The following is a 16,491-nucleotide window of genomic DNA, read 5'->3' on the forward strand; positions in this document are numbered from 1 at the left end:
ACCTTCTGAGGCCCGAAGATTTCTGGATTGTTGTTGATGTGGCGTAGGGCTGCCAGGGCATGCTCGTGCTCCTGGAATTCTGCAAAGGCATAGCCCAAGGACTGACCGTTAATTTTCCCATGAGCTCCTTTAAGGCCTCGCATTACCCGACACTATGAGTAGAACAAGAAAAAGAATCAGTAATTAGAGGCTAAAGATCCTTAACAGCTTCAACAAGAAATCAGGTTATTGGAACAGTTTTCATATATATCACCATCACAAGAGTTTTACTGGAATAGCACTTATGAATGTCTATTTTATTAGACACCTACGGAGAGCACAGAACGAGTTAAACAGATATTTTCTTGCTTTCTAAGAGCTTACAGACCTCAACACAGACCTACAAATAAGCATATAAATAAACTTTCCAAGGAAAAATTATAATAGCTAACTGTTGACACGACAATACACACAAGCTGTGAGGTACGTGGTACTTGAGGTTGTATAAGTTAGCACTGAGGCTAAAAAGCCATCTGTGGATCTCCTCACTGAAGAAACCACTCAGAAAGGAAATTACTGAAGAAGGGAAGGACAAGGGCCTGATGGCTTTAGATAAGAAAGACAATTCAGGTATGGGGAAGATCCTGCCCAACATATAGCCTCAGGAATACAGGAAGGAGCTTCAGCTGTCTTTGCTCAGAGCTCAGATCCTCTCTGGCATGATTTTTCCCTAAATCCTTAAGCTGTAATAGGCATCCTGGGGCGCCAAGGAACAGTAGGATATTTTGGGAAAACTGATTGTTTACGTGCTTTTACTCCTGGAAGCTGTAGTTGTCATTTAACAGAGAAGTCTAGGTATTGGGTACACATGGATGCTGCATTTGGTGTGTGTCCGGTGTCTACTCTGTGCCTAGAACTGTGCCATGTACTGTAGGATAATCAAGAAAAGCATAAAATGAGGCTCCTATCCTCAAGAGGCTTACTATCTTACTGAGACACGATATTTACACATATGAAAGAATTAAAGAGAAAATTCAATATAATGTAAATATTGTAAAACACACATACATTTCTCTAAATGATGGCAGGTGTTAAATGTGCAGACTCTTACTAAGCATTGTGGATGTTAATGAGAAATTACACAACTCACCCCTATGCCAGTAACAGTTGGACAGTTACCAAGTTTTACCAAGAGTGGTGTCGGCTACGTGCTGACATGTTCATATTCTCTCCTGGAATTCCCGGAATACCAATACCTTACATTTTGAAGATGCTTTCCAGGAGTAGGAAAATAGTTTACGGTGATGAATCAGAGCAAAGCAGATTCATAATATTGGCTAGGTTACTTATTCAGTAAACACTAATCAAGAGATGACTATGTGCCAGGTATTATGCCAAGAACTGGGAACAATGAGGTAACGCCTGCTCTCTAAGAGCTCAGCCTGGCGGGGGAGGAATGACTGGCAGACCGTCACAAGACCTGTAGTAGTCAGTACTATGACAGAGGTATGCAGGGGTGTTGTGGTAGCAGAGGAGAGGTCTCTGTACGCACACAGAGCCTGACCAAGGCTTGGTGTGAATCCAGAGTCTGTCTAACGTAACTGCTGAAGACCCGGGTGGCTCTCTATGCTCACCACAGGGCACTGAGGACTCTTACTACAGGGTAAGAGCCTGAATGGTAGTGAAATGCCCTTCTAAAAAGCAAAGCACACAGATTATTTTCTCTGCAAGAAAATTAACCTTACAGCACCTGGTATAATGCTGAGAACACAGCAGGTATTCAATAAATGCTTGCTAAATTAATTCATGAGGGCAGAGACTTCCTCACATTCTGCTGCAATGTGGTCAGATGTGAAAGGTAGTTCTTAGAAGAGGTTAAAAAAATTTTTTTTCAACCCCATAAAACCACAAAAATCACCAAACTCAGCCTTGTCTGCTGACAGTGTGTCCAAAAGAAAATCTGTCAATCTGCCACACCACAGCCTGAACGAAATACTCGATCTGACCCAGGTTGAGTACCTAAGTTCTGAGTGGGCAGGGCCAACTCTCACCTCCTTGATGCGCACCCCCTTCTCCCCTCTAGTGGCATTCAGCAGAAGCTTTCTGAGCTGTTTGTCATCCACGGCCTTTGGGAGATTGTGCAGGCACAGCCTGGTCCGGGAGACAAAGATATTCTGGTCCTTGAGTTTCTGATGCTTCAGCAGCTCAAACTGAAAGAACAATAAATTGTTAACAATACAATCCACCCTTTAAAAATACAGGCTCATAATTCTCCAACAGGAAAGAATCATGACGCCTATCCAATAACCACACATCTAGAAAAAAGGAGGGAAACCACCCACCCTGCAGCCTTATGATACTCAGCACAGGGAAAGAAAGGGTCAAGGAAGCAAGATGATGGTGGAGAGGTGATAAGATCATGGGCTCTGGAGTCAGACTGAATTAGAAATCCATCTCTAACTAGAGAAGCTACATAAAATTGTTTAAGCCTCAATAATTTCACCTACAGAGTAGAACTGTAGATCAAAATGTAAGACCAATCTTTCAGTACTGATGTGAGGCTGCAATGAAGTAATACACATAAAATCCCAAGCTCAAACCCGGCCCAGAGAAAATAAAAAATAATACTGTAGTTAACATCTATGCCAAGCCCTTATCTACCCATCAACTCAAACTAATTACTTAGTCCTTCCAAAAGGAAATGGAATTTATTTAAGAATTCTTGATAGAATATTATCTCGTCTCAACTCTGCCACCTTGAGGCAAAGAAACGTCTCAACTCTGCCACCTTGAGGCAAAGAAACGTCAATGGCCATAGAAACAAACCGCATCTAGACCCTCAACTATACTACACAAAGCACTGGTCCCAGGGCAACCTGTCTCTAAAGTGAAAGGATGACATTCTTCGCCTGATTTGTTTGTTAAAATTAGCTCAGTAGAAAAAAGTTTGCAATTAAATTTTTTCTTTTATCAAGTCTCATTCCTGCTGCTTCTTGTTTGGTAAAGGTACTAACAAATCACAAAATAAACAAATACCCTGGAAATGAATATTAAAAGGGCTATTTGAAGAGGTTATCATGCTTAAATTGAACAGTCTAATTTTTCTCCTAGGAAAAACTGTGCTGCTGTGAATTACAATGTGTATAACCTAGTGACATTTTTGCTAGAAAAATTCACTCTAAGAGAGAATTAAATGTGTCACTATCACATTGTGATCAGAAGAGGGCATACAATGCCCCCCAAATAACCATGATTTCCAGATGCTCACTACCAAAAAGAGTTGAGAACACTAGTCTAGAAACTGCACAGAGAAAAGACATGCTGCCTCTTGCTGTCACTATATTCTCATCTCTCTCCGTCATCTTCTGCACTTTCAGGTTCCATAGTTCATTCTGTTAATGATCATGAATCTTTACCATTCTAGGCTGGCTTAGCTTTTTGAAAGTAAGCTATATGGGCAAAAGTAAAAATTACCAGAACAAATATTGCCGAGCAGCAAAGGAACTCAATAGCATCAGTTATCAGTGGAAATCCCGTAACATAGTTTTCCTACTGGAGACACCACCCTCCCCCCGTCAAAACAGACATCTTAACTCTCCCTTCCAAGACCCACATCTACAGCTCCTTCCCTACTAACTCTAGCCACCCTGACCTTCCTTTCTTATGTTATTCTGCATTTATACTGACACCTAATTATATACAGCCCGAGCCTCTAGGTATCTACTCCATGATCCAGAAACATACTATGTGGCAAACGTTTACTGCTGAGCATAAAATAAAGAATAAGACCCAGTTCTTATAATGGCATATAATGCTGACATGATATTATGTATAACGCTGGGTTAGTTGCTGTTTCACCTGTGTGCTTGTTTCCTAACAACAGTGTAAGCAGCACATGTGACCGATACTTGCTTGGCTCTTTGATGAGCATCTCTAGCATTCAATTATTATTATTTATGGATTTTATTAAGTCATGCAGAACATGAAGACTGGTGCCTATCTACTCACTCGTTCTCTTTTGGCCATATCAGCAGCACTCACACCCTCTGCAGCCTTCGTCCCAGCACGAATCACTGCAGAAAGAGGGAAAAAGGCCAAGACATCAGCAAGGGAATTTTCACTGAGCAATAAGAGGAATGTGATTTGAATGACGCAAGCTCTCTGTACAGGGCCCAGAGGACTATGCTGGCCAGGACATAGTGGCATCTGGGTAGGTCCAGAAATAGGCTACAGGGCTAAGTTCTTGTCTATGAGCTGCTCTCAAGGACTAAAACTCTGAACATTTTGTGATTTTGTTCCTCTCCTTCCTTTCTCTCAAAGAGTTTCATGTACATGCCCAAAGTCAGATGGTAAGGCCTAGAGAAAGTTCTGGAAATAAGTACATTTTAGGCATCTAGAATGCAAAAATGCTCTACCTATAACCTGTCCTTGGAATTTCAATGCACATGTATTTGAGAGCCATTACTAAGCAGTGAGATAAGCCAACCTAGAAAACAGCTACATCGTAACACAGGGCCTAGTCTCAAAGGCTAATGGTCTCCCATTTGCTAGTCCAGGCTGTGCAGCTGTGCAGCAGGTGGCACTATTGTGTGACCTACAGGAAAGGATTCTCTTTTATCTTAATTAAAGCTAATTCCTGATTATCTTTCTGACATTAAGGGAAAGGTACTCAGTGCATATTTAAAATCCATGAGTAATCCAAAAGAGTAATTTTCATCATAATTTTCAACTTCTTCAGAAAACCTATCAGGAATGATGACAAAAGGCAAAGGTAATTTGAGTTTTTCCTCCCTCTTTGCCCTGCTAATCCTCTGACAAAAAGGTCTAAAGGCAAGCAGGCAGAAAGAAGAACTCATTAAGAAGACTCGTTAATCCATGAACTGGGTGAAGCCTTCCTAACAGAAAGCCACATCTACTAAAGTGGATTAACAATATATCACTGTTAAAGAGGACATAGGGTTTTTAATTTGAAACATGCCCCAAACATACTATTGCCAGGTCACTGTCACAGCAAAGGGCCAGCTACTCAGAAGCCTGGTTCCCATATCCCTGTCACCACTCACAGCCTTCTCGGGCCAGATAGAGGTTCCGGGTCCCAGTCGGCTTCTTCACCTTCTTTGTCCGGAGCTTTGCAGCCTCGTCACGGGTCACTGCCAAGTCAACCTTAAGCTGCCGGCCATCCAGTTTAAGCCCACCACTCTGTAACAGATTGCAACCTCTCTTAAAATTCATGATGAGCAGAAACTAAGCACCTGACAAGGAACACCAAGGAAAGGGAAAACAGCAAACCCCAATTATACTGTGGAACCCAACCCCCAGGATGTTTTAGCCCAGCTGGTTGCAAGTAGATCCCTGAGCCTAACAGTATTTAGCACAGCTGTGCAAAGGCCACATGTTCATTTGTTTTAAGGGAGCTGATTAGTCCCAAAGTAGGCCCAAATTGAGGAAAATGATCTGGAAACTGGCAAATTTTTAGTATTCTAAAGAAAGCTAATGAAATGGTAGTATTAACTCTACTCAGGAGAATTTAAGAGACAATGGCAATACAGAGTAACTTATCTCAAAACAATTTACACTTGGTTATAGAAATCACAGACAAATTCTCCGTCACCCACACTTTCTCTCTCAAACATTTACTCCACTTCACAGATGGCCTTAATCCCTTCTTGTCCCAGTGTTTCATGTCATCAGCCTAGGATAGAGACTGACATACAGAGAGTGAACCGTAGATTATTATACCTGTTTCCTCACCTGTAAAGTAAGAATAATGATTGTACTTACCTTATATACACCTACAGGGCTGATGTGAGGATTAAGTAAAGTAATGTACGTAAAGCTCAGTGCCTAACACACACTACGTGCTCAACAAGTGTTAGCTTTATTATTGTTATATCATTGACAATAATAAGGCTTTGTGTAAACATCAGATGCTGCCCCTGGGAGCCACTACTGCCTAAGTTACAGAGTGAAGGAAATGTCTTCCTTACCTCGGTCTCTGGAGAGGCAGCTTCGAGGCATTTCTGAGCCGCTTCTTGAGTCATGAACTGGGCAAATGCACAACCTGCACAGAGAGAAAAAACTAAGTAGATCCCAAACACCCATGGCCCACCGGGAATCCAAAGACAACACTACAAATGGTGGCAGCCTGACACAAAGTGGAGGAGTAGTAGCATCCTTCGGTTTAGTACTATGAGACTTAACTAAGAAGCACTGTGTCAGGCCCTGGAGGTTCAAAGACAGGTAAGATAGCACACTTGCTCAAAATGAAATTTTATCATTACTTCCTTCATCTTTTCTAAGGCTTCTTAGAAACTTTAGTCTCACCATCCCACTCCTTAATAAGAAACATCCACAAGAAATCTAGAGAAATTCCAGCCTAACATTTAATTCAGCATCACTCTCTGCGTGCCTATCAGAGCACTAAAAAACTGAGGCAGCAACCACTGAAGCCTGAAATTAAATTACAGACCTCACTGTCATCACAGTCACTGGGAGCCATTATATAAGGACAGATCTACCTCCTGGAGTGAAAGTCCCTGGCCTCTATCCCATGAATATAGTGGTGAACCAGAAAGCCGTGAGCTCAACTCTTTTTTGTTTTGTTTTCATGAATTCAACTCGAATCATGCTGTAGAATTTCCACACCTTTCACTGGTTAGAGGCAGGGCCAATCAACCCATCCTAATTTTCTGCTCTTGATAAAAAGCAGCTTATGTAAGAAAAAAAAGTTCACCTTACAGTAAACTCAAAAAAAAAAAAATTAAGTGCCATAATATTTTGTTAGTATTCCTTTAAACTTTAATTATTCCCTCATATATGAAAATAATGCCATATTTCCTGGAGCTACTAGAGCACTGATCTTTTGCCCCTCTAAGAATGAATGGAGCAGACTAACTGAAAGGACACCTGCGGCAGGCCAACCCAAGGGTCGCCATCTAGTGAGGTCTTCCCTGCTTCCTCCAGGCAGAGCCAAGTGCCCCCCCCCAACCCCCGCCGGTCCTCCACTCTCATCTCTATTACAGCACTGGTCAGGTGGCATCTTCCCCAAAAGACTTGAATGTCTCTGGAAGAAGGGCCATGTTTCTTGGCTATTTCTACATTTGTAGCACCTACCATAATGTTCAGCATTAGTAGATACTCAATAGGAAGAAACAAGTAACATAGAAAGAAATATGGGGGGGAAAATGTTTCTAACAGGCAGATTAGCCTGTTTGTCCAATATGAAGAAAATAGGATGAGTTCTTCTCTCTGAACGGGTAAGAATTTTACCATTGGAATTTCCAGGGTAACTACTGGGTTAAATCCTACCACCTTCCTAAAAGTCTTCAGACAATACTTAGCCCTTCCAGGCAGTGAAATAGCGTGCTGACAGGGGTGAGGAATAGGAGGAGGTTGTGGGAGGAGGCAGAAAAAGTGCCAGAAAATTTTAATATGAGCTGAGGAAAGACAATGCATTATGAAAAAAAATAATGGAAACTATGCCTATTAAGACCATTAACTCTCAGCTAACATTAACAGACCAAGAAAGAGACTGAGCAAGTCAACTACAGACTCCATTCTGAAAATGTCAACCCAATACACTACTGCACCCAGAAAGAACAAAAGAGATCATCAAAGTCAAGCAATATCCTACAGTACTTGTAACATTTTATGCAATCCTAGTTGCCCATTTTCAGAAAAATATACTAGAAATGGAGAAGGTCCAAGAAGCACAATTGAATATCAGAGCTGAATGCACGTTAAGTGATTCGTTGAACCCACTCGTTTTACATGTAAGAAACTGAAGCCCACAGTGGTTAAATGATTGCCAAAAATCACCCAGCTGGTCTATGGTTTAGTTGGGATTAGATCCCTCATCTCCAGGAAGCAGTTCAGTTTTCTTTCCATTATACTACCTCATTTACATCTTTCACAGCTGAGTAAAAACCAAAAATGATCAAGTTTCATCAAACTGGAAAATAAGAAGGTTCAGAATGGAGGCAATTAATCCATAGATAGGCTCCAGAGAGCCCCAAAACACTCAGAAATGGCATTTTTCTGAGGACAGGGTTCAGAATTTTTGCTAGATCTCAAAGGAATCAAGAACCAGAATGAATTAAGAATTCACTGCTTTAGTAGAACGACTGAAGTTGATAAAATCAAAGATTACGAACGGGTCGAAAAGGTGCTTACCTAACAACAGTATATTAGAATGAGGAGTGGTCAACCTTTAAGCTCAAAAGAAATAGCTTTAGGGGGGGAAAAAAAAAAAAAACTAAGCCAGCACTCCTGCTACATAGTTTTCCTTCTGACTGTTGCCACTGCCACAAAGTTTCTGTCAGCTTCCACCTCTAACAAAAGCAACTGAAAAATATCCCAGCAATTTCAAGCAATGTGGAATGATTAATACCCACGAGATGCTATCACATCTGAAATTCAAAGAACAACAAATGAAATTCATTACCCTAAAGTAAATAAGCAAGAGTTTAAAAAGCTGAGACAAAATTATGGCTGGCAGCACCATTACAGATGCTGAGTTTGACAACATGGAAGACAACCTCAGAATGTCCTTGGTGCTTCTATGGATCACAGAAACCTGGATAATGATGGACCCCTCAGAATGGCACACACTATGCTCCCATGTAACCTAGTCAGTGCCCATGGCAGTGGTCTCGACCCTTTTGGGCCTGACCAGCTGACAGCAAATACCTTTAGAATGCTCTGTGTCTGGATGCAAGACAATGCGGACATATTTAAGATCTCCAAACTGCTGGAGGAGCTCTCCAAGGTCTTCTTCCTCTGAGTCGAAGGACAGGTTTCTATGGAGGACAATCAGGTCACAAGAAAGGTCAATTACAAAAGTGAGATCCTACCTTCCAGTACAAGGTGAGTGAGTCAGACATCAACTGGAGTGGTTCCCTTGCTCATAACCACCCTTCCCAGGGACAGCACCAGGGGGTGGCTCCCACTAGCCAGGCCTCCAGTGTATGACTCTGCCTATTGGCTGTAACCGACTGACCTTCCTCTGTTAATCAAATTCTCCTTCCCAGGAATATAAAACTTGAACAGACATATACAAAGACCAGAAGTTGTAGATACAGATTCACTTCAAAACAGCAGTGTCCCACTTGAGGGAAACTTACGGGGAGCTGAAAATGTTCTATATCTTGAGCAGAGTGATGGTTACACGGATATACACATATCCATGTATAAAGGTATATGTATATAGATGGTTATATACATGAAAAATGTCACTGATTGTACACTTACATTAACACACTTTACAGAATACATGTTATACCTTAACGAGGGATAGAAAAAAGGATGGGTGTCTTCAGAGAAAAGAACACATAGCCTTCTGCAGCCAGGGTCCCAGAACCACCCAGATCTTCATCCCCTTCTTGAGGTCTGCTCTTTGACAACTTTTGTTCTGTGAGCCACCCTAATGTTCATCCAACATACCAGCCTTTTCACTTAAACTGGCCAAACTTATTTTCCCTTACTACAACCAAAAGATTCACAGACAGCTAATGAAAAGTCAAATGTCTCCTCTGTACTCCTATGAAATCCAGGTTTCAGTTAAAATTTTACAGAAGTCAGAAAATCCTTCAAAATAATAACTCAAAACCAAACATGGTAAAGTTTACTAGCTAAGTGCAAAAACAACAAAAAACTACTATTTCTCTCGATGGGATTAAAAAATGTTGGAAGGAGATTCTGTTCTACTAAATTTCAACACAGTGTAAAGATTCCTCTTTTCCCAGCTATGCACAGCCTTCCAGGGGTAAGAAAAACAGTCCCAAATAAATATCTACAATTTTACTTCTCTTATGCTAGTTAACAACCCCATAAACAGCTCTATCTTATGGAATAACCAAGATAAAAAAGATGTTCTGGAATAAGACATATCCTAGCTACATTATTTCTTCTAATTTGCCTCATCGTGGACATAGTTTTCTCTATTCCATCCTTTACTTCCCTAAGTTCTTTTTTAATTAAAAGATGTATAAGGAATGGTATCCTTGGTATTGAGGTCACAGGCTTCTAAGTGTGACATTCCTTCTTTCCTGTTACACAGAATCCTCTACAAATACAAAATTATATAGAAATTACAAATAACACAGTAAAAAAAACATGGAAAGACATGCTATAAAGAAAGAAAATGGGACATATATACACTAATATGTATAAAATGGATAACTAATAAGAACCTGCTGTATAAAAAAATTACTTAAATTTAAAAATTTAAAAAAGAAAGAAAGAAAGAAAATGGGCTACAGCACAGCATGTATAGGCTAAAATCATCTTTGTAAATATTTATGATGTTATGAACATGTGTGTGGGTGTTCCCCAAGCAGTGATTAAGGTTAACTTTTTGCTTATCCATTTCCTATATTTCCCACAATAAACACAAATTACTTGTATAATGAAAACAATCTTAAAAGACTATACAAGAGAATAAAATAGACATCTCTAAAATAAGACCCAAATGGCCCTAGCACAATGGTACTTAAGAAAGGATGAGAAGGCATGCTTGAGGTATGCCGAAGATATCCCAACCTCCTGAAAACACCAACCTACTGCAGTCAGTAGGACTAAAACAGCAATGGCAACATGATACAACACCTATCTCCCTCCCTCAGTTTTCCAGGAAACAGATGGGATGCCTCACTATACTCTGGACATGACTGTAGAAGATAAGTGAGGCATGAAGAGAGAATTCGTTTCGGATAAGTGGTATCACCCCTCCCTAGCACTCACCCTAAAACAAAGGCCAGAAGCAAGATGGTTCTAATAGTTGAAAAACTGATCTGTTCCAAATGATCCCACCCCAATTACAAAGAATGAAATCTAAATGAGGACAAGATATAAAGACCCCTGCTATTTATCTTCTGTGTATAGTTCTGATTCTCCTACACATTTCTCATTGTGTGCTATGTTCCTAGGCAGATGTGCTAATGGTCTTCGATGCATCTAACTTTTTGGCCTAGCTAACAGAATTAGTGCAAAAAGAAGACGATGAAGAAAGGAAAGAAGGGAGGGAGGAAGAAGGGAAGAAAAGAAACCTATGAAGGCAACACAAACAGCAGTTCTCAAGATAGAAAGTCATACCTGATAAAAACAGTTTTCCCTTCATTCACATCAGAGGGTAATTTCCTCTTCTTCTTCTTCTTTGAGCCTTGTATATCCAAAGTAAAAAGAAAAACAAAAAACTGAAAAAGACTAGTACAAGCCTTACAACAAAGGCTTTTAAATATATAAAGATCTTACATAAATTAAGAACTCCAATTAAAAATGAACAAAGGATATGCAACTAAATATACGAAGATGCTCAAACGCACTCATAATTAAAGAAAAACACAGCACAAGAAATGAGATAACTATTTATCACCAACAGGTTGGCAAACAACAAAAAAGACAGATGAAATCCATTGTGGTAAGGGTGTGGGGAAAAAGAGAGATTCCCATATACTGTTGTGACAGTGTAAACTTTCTGGAAATATAAAATGTAAACATTTGGGGAGAAAAAAAATATATATCTACATTCGCATACACAAATATACATTATATTCTACACAAGTGCATATACATTCATGTTTTTGCTTATAAAAGCATTAACTATCCTTAGATACACAAGAAACACTGGTTGTCTCTGGAGAGGGGCCCTAAGTGGCTGCGGATTTGGGTTTAAGGGAGACTCATTGATTTTAAGAATAGACATAGGGGCTTCCCTGGTGGTGCAGTGGTTGAGAGTCCGCCTGCCGATGCAGGGGACACGGGTTCGTGCCCCGGTCCGGGAAGATCCCACATGCCGCGGAGCGGCTGGGCCTGTGAGCCATGGCTGCTGAGCCTGCATGTCCAGAGCCTGTGCTCCGCAACGGGAGAGGCCACAACAGAGAGGCCCACATACCGCAAAAAAAAAAAAAAAAAGAAAGAAAGAAAAATAGACATATATGCTTATATATACACAGAAAATTTCTGGAAGGATACAAAAGAAATAACAGAGACTACTTTGGGGGACTACTGGGAGGACTGGTGAGGAACTTTTAAAGATCTTACATAAATTAAGATCTTACATAAATTTCTATATTACACCCTTCTGCACTATGTATATTTTTTGTACTGTATTTTTAATTAATTTTCTCTCATTATTATCCATCAGTCTTATAATTTTTTCAAGTGAAAGAATGGTAAGAAACAGCTGAATCTGGTTATAGAATGCAAGGTCTCTCAGTTCCTTCAGAATAAAAGCTTCTTTGCTTCTAAGGTGTCTACTGTTCTCTCCTCACAGAAAAAGCTTATTTCCTCAGATTTCTCATATGGTCAAATCAACATGCCAGACTTACAGAAAAGGGAGAAGGGAGACCTGATAAGTGAATAAAAACCTCCACCCAGACAAACTAAAGGACCACTTACTGACTGCTCCTCATTCTGTAATGACCTGCCTCCCTCAATAAACTAGTTGAGTTTAAACCCAACATTCTTGATAAAAGTAGCAATATGGTTTGGTTACAGTTTTACAAAATGCCCCAGGAGGTCCTTTATCCCCATTTCAGTTCAAAATTGTTGTTTATACTCCACCACTGCCACAGAACAGTAACAATGATAATACTAGTAGTACAAGGCATTAGTCACACAAATAATTTAATCTTCACAACAACCCTATGTGGTTATTATCTCCATTTTATAGATGAAGAAACTGAGGTATAAAGAGGTTAAGTAACTTGCCCCAAAGTCATACCTTAAGAAAGGAGCAGAGATAGGATTTGAGACCCTCTGCCAAACAAGCTATTATTGTGATCTCTAGGAAATGTGGTGCTTTATTTTCTTTTAACTCCTGTTCACCCAGTGTGTAGCACTGCAGGCACTCTGAATATTTGCTGTCTGAATAAACGAAGGTGTAGTAATAGTAAAAAAAAAAAAAAAAAAAAAAAAGTACATTTTTCTCTCATGACAGGTTTAAAAATCACTGTCACATGAAGCATCTATTCCAACCTTTCCAAAGAGCAGACACATGGGCATTTACATACAACATGGGAAGGGTGTGCACAGAAGTGTTCATTCATCAGTTCCAAATTGGTTCATCTACATTTTTTAAAAACTCTGATGAAAGTGCAGAAGTGTTTTTGTTGGTCTTTCCTTGTTTTTTTTGCCAATCCTTTGTGACTGAAAGTAGTGGAGCCAGATCAAAAGCTCCTAGAGAACAAGGATTTTTTTTGCTGTTCAGCCCAAAGTTTAACATTAGCAGGTGTTCAATAAATGTTTCTTTTTAAGTGAATGATGAGGAAAGGGAGACTTGATTTGCTCAACTGAATGGAGTAGTGGAATGCTCAGACTGCCTCCGCCTCCCTCCCAGTGACCACTAAAGGCAGAAGATTTTATCAGCAGCCATCTTACATCTAACTTAATGAGACTCACACATTTTTTAGAAGATTGTTGGTGGCGGGGGTGGGGGGAGGGGGGCGCATAAAAATAAGATTAGTAGCAACAAAGGCAACTAATACTGTTGGGAAGGTACTCTCTGCAATGTCAGGAGATGGGGACCTCTAACATCCAATCACAGATGAAGTAATATGGAAACTAGAGGCAAGGACTTGACCAGAACCAGACAACTAGAAATGGAAAAGCCAGGACTTGAACCCACATGATTTGACTCCTAAGCCCATGATAAAAGGCAGAAAAGACTGCTTAAAAGAACTGAGCTTTTCCAGATAAGAAATTCTGAGTTCAGTAGTTTGTTACTATCATAATGGATTATTTTATTGTTGTTGTCAGTCTTCATCCTGGAAGGTGCCAGTGATTCAAGTACCTCTGATTCTGAGTAGAATATACTAAGCTGATGTTCTGGGGTTTGCTAACACTGCAGACACACTTAAAATAATACCTCTAATCACTGAGGGGAAAAAACACCATCTTTGGGCTTTCAAATCTACTCCGTATTATCTGTTGTTTACAGACAACAGCATGGATGGAAAAATACAAGTGTTTCCCTTCCTGAGTTTGTTACATTTCATAAAATGTAATTTTAGTACAGAAGTAAATAAATTAAATTAAATTAATTAAATAGAACCCATTTTGGTGGTAGGATGCAATATCCTGTTTATCCAGTTATTCATTCAATTTGGGTAATTGAGAGAGACAGAGGCAGTGCCTCAGCATTAAGCTAGGTTTTAAATTCCCTAAGAATCTTAATCCTCAAACACTATTCCAAACTCATTAAAAAAAAAAAAAAAAAAAACCTTTAAAAGAAAGGAATATAGTGGCTTCCCTGGTGGCGCAGTGGTTAAGAATTCTCCTGCCAATGCAGGGGACACAGGTTCGAGCCCTGACCCGGGAACATCCCACCTGCCGCGGAGCAACTAAGCCCGTGTGCCACAACTACTGAGCCTGAGCTCTAGAGCCCGCAAGCCACAACTCCTGAGCCCACGTGCCACGACTACTGAAGCCTGTGCGCCTAGAGCCCGTGCTCCACAAGAAGAGAAGCCACCACAATGAGAAGCCTGTGCACCGCAATGAGGAGTAGCTCCCGCTCGCCGCAACTAGAGAAAGCCCGCCCGCAGCAACGAAGACCCAACGCAGTCAAAAATAAATAAATAAATAAATTTAATAAAAAATTTAAAAAAAAGAAAGGAATATAAAGGTTTCATTTTCAGCATTTAAACATAAATTTGACAGGACACCTTAGGGTCCTATTTAAAAAGAGGACTGAGCTGAACTGATGCACATTTCTCAGTAACTTATTTTAAATTTAAGGCAAACCTTCCTCCTCTTGCTCTTCAGTGTTGGTATCACTCTGAGTGGTGTCACTCAGGTCCTCTCCACCATCAATCCTGTCTCTTTCCTCCAGGTCGCTGTTGTCATCAGAATGCTCCTCTTCACTGCTTTCTGCAGGTGCTGCCCTCTTGACTGCTCTGCAGTGGCACAGATCAGAACTAAGGTTCTGGGATGAGAGAGGGGCCTGCCTCTCCAACTTCACCACACACGTCAACTCTGCAATGACGGGGGCAGGGAAAGGTATTTTCCTCTCGGGGACAACCCTGAATCTTCCTCTGCTGTCTCAGAACACACTGAGCCACTTACCTCTTCTCAATTTGCACAGGCTTGGTCGGCTTCGATTCTCTATTCTCCTCCTCGTCCTCCTCTTCTTCTTCATCATCTTCCTCATCATCATAACCACCATCATTCTCCTCCTCCTCCATATCCTCTTCTTCCCTGCCATTCTCTTGACCTAATTCCTGACACTGAGGTTCAGGCCTCTTCTCCTCACCTACATACACAGTTGGTAAAGAAAGTTAGGAATTCATTTAGTATCCAAAACAAGGTTATTTAAACAAGAGTAACTAATACCCCAAGTTCCCGGTTCCTTTGGTTTTACAGAAGCTCATATATTTTTCTTACTGTACATAATAGGAAAAAGTATGGGGAAAAAAAAAAGCAAAAAACCAAACAACAAAAACCCCTCATCACTGAGATTCCCTCGGAGGCTGTCCCATTCATCAGAAGCCTTAAGGTTAACCTGGCTCAGCAACTGAGCCTCTGCAAACAGCCTACCATTGTGCACCATGGCCAGCACAATGCATGCTCTGGAGCCCAGCCATGAAATTTAATCTCTGTGAGTTCTGTTCTCTGAGCTCCTGGTGGCTTAAAAGCCAACTGTTTTCTAAACAAAAATCAAGTTTTAAGTTTCCCTATTTTTAATGTTCCATCACTCCCTATTATGAAAGCTGGGAAAGTACAGCAAGTAGTAGGGACAATGAACTTGGGCCCCACTCTTCACATCCACATCAAGGAGTGGGCTTAGATTCAAAAGATCCTGTTTTGGGACCAGATCACCAGATGGTACAATACAGACTGACAAACAGTTAGGACATAAAACCCCTCCTACCCAACACCACTGCATCTTACCTGCGACAGAGGCAGACTGTGTATTTTTATATTTATCCTTTGCCACAGCCCAATCCACAGCCACTGTCCGCCCTGTCAGACAGAAAAGTAGCATCAGAAAGCCCTTCTCTGTAACATTTCTGTTTCCTATAAATGACTTCCTATTCGTCAAAGACAGTAATGGAACCAAAGGAGACAAAGAAACTGAGGATTCAGAGACCGTTGGTCCTAAAATAAAACTCCTGGTAGGTGTCTATTCTTTTAACCCTTAACCTTTTTATCAATGAACAGAAGTTTTGCCTTTCTACACAGCCACTACACCTGGAACAAGACAAAGTAAGAATCAGAACAGTGTTTCCAGTTAGACCAAGTTTCCACTTATACTAGCATGAGGGAAAATAGACATTCTGGAATAACTGCACGTTACTCAGAAGTTAGGAAGTCTCTAAGCCAATACCTTCTTTAGGCACTGTACCTGGTAAATCAATACCCAGAGTAACGTCAAAGTCAGTTTAAAAGCCCACAGGTGGACTTCCCTGGTGGCACAGTGGTTAAGAATCCACCTGCTAATGCAGGGGACACAGGTTCGATCCCTGGTCCAGGAATATCCCACATGCCACGGAGCAACTAAGCCCGTGCGCCACAAGC

General features: G+C 40.7%; 1 protein-coding gene across 1 annotated transcript in view; it reads right to left on the reverse strand.

The window, feature by feature from the left end:
* Positions 1–16,491, reverse strand: part of RBM28 (RNA binding motif protein 28) — a 30,284-nt gene that overhangs the window by 7,934 nt on the left and 5,859 nt on the right. Inside the window, exons 6-15 of the mRNA XM_060108419.1 lie at positions 15,865–15,936; positions 15,040–15,226; positions 14,719–14,870; positions 11,071–11,137; positions 8,668–8,777; positions 5,967–6,040; positions 5,043–5,178; positions 3,988–4,052; positions 2,031–2,189; positions 3–152 (exon numbers count right to left, since the gene is read on the reverse strand). Coding sequence (XP_059964402.1) covers positions 3–152; positions 2,031–2,189; positions 3,988–4,052; positions 5,043–5,178; positions 5,967–6,040; positions 8,668–8,777; positions 11,071–11,137; positions 14,719–14,870; positions 15,040–15,226; positions 15,865–15,936 — 1,172 coding nt within the window. The remainder of the gene's footprint in view (positions 1–2; positions 153–2,030; positions 2,190–3,987; positions 4,053–5,042; positions 5,179–5,966; positions 6,041–8,667; positions 8,778–11,070; positions 11,138–14,718; positions 14,871–15,039; positions 15,227–15,864; positions 15,937–16,491) is intronic.

This window comes from Mesoplodon densirostris, chromosome 9, assembly GCF_025265405.1.
Source record: "Mesoplodon densirostris isolate mMesDen1 chromosome 9, mMesDen1 primary haplotype, whole genome shotgun sequence".
NCBI lineage: Eukaryota > Metazoa > Chordata > Mammalia > Artiodactyla > Ziphiidae > Mesoplodon > Mesoplodon densirostris.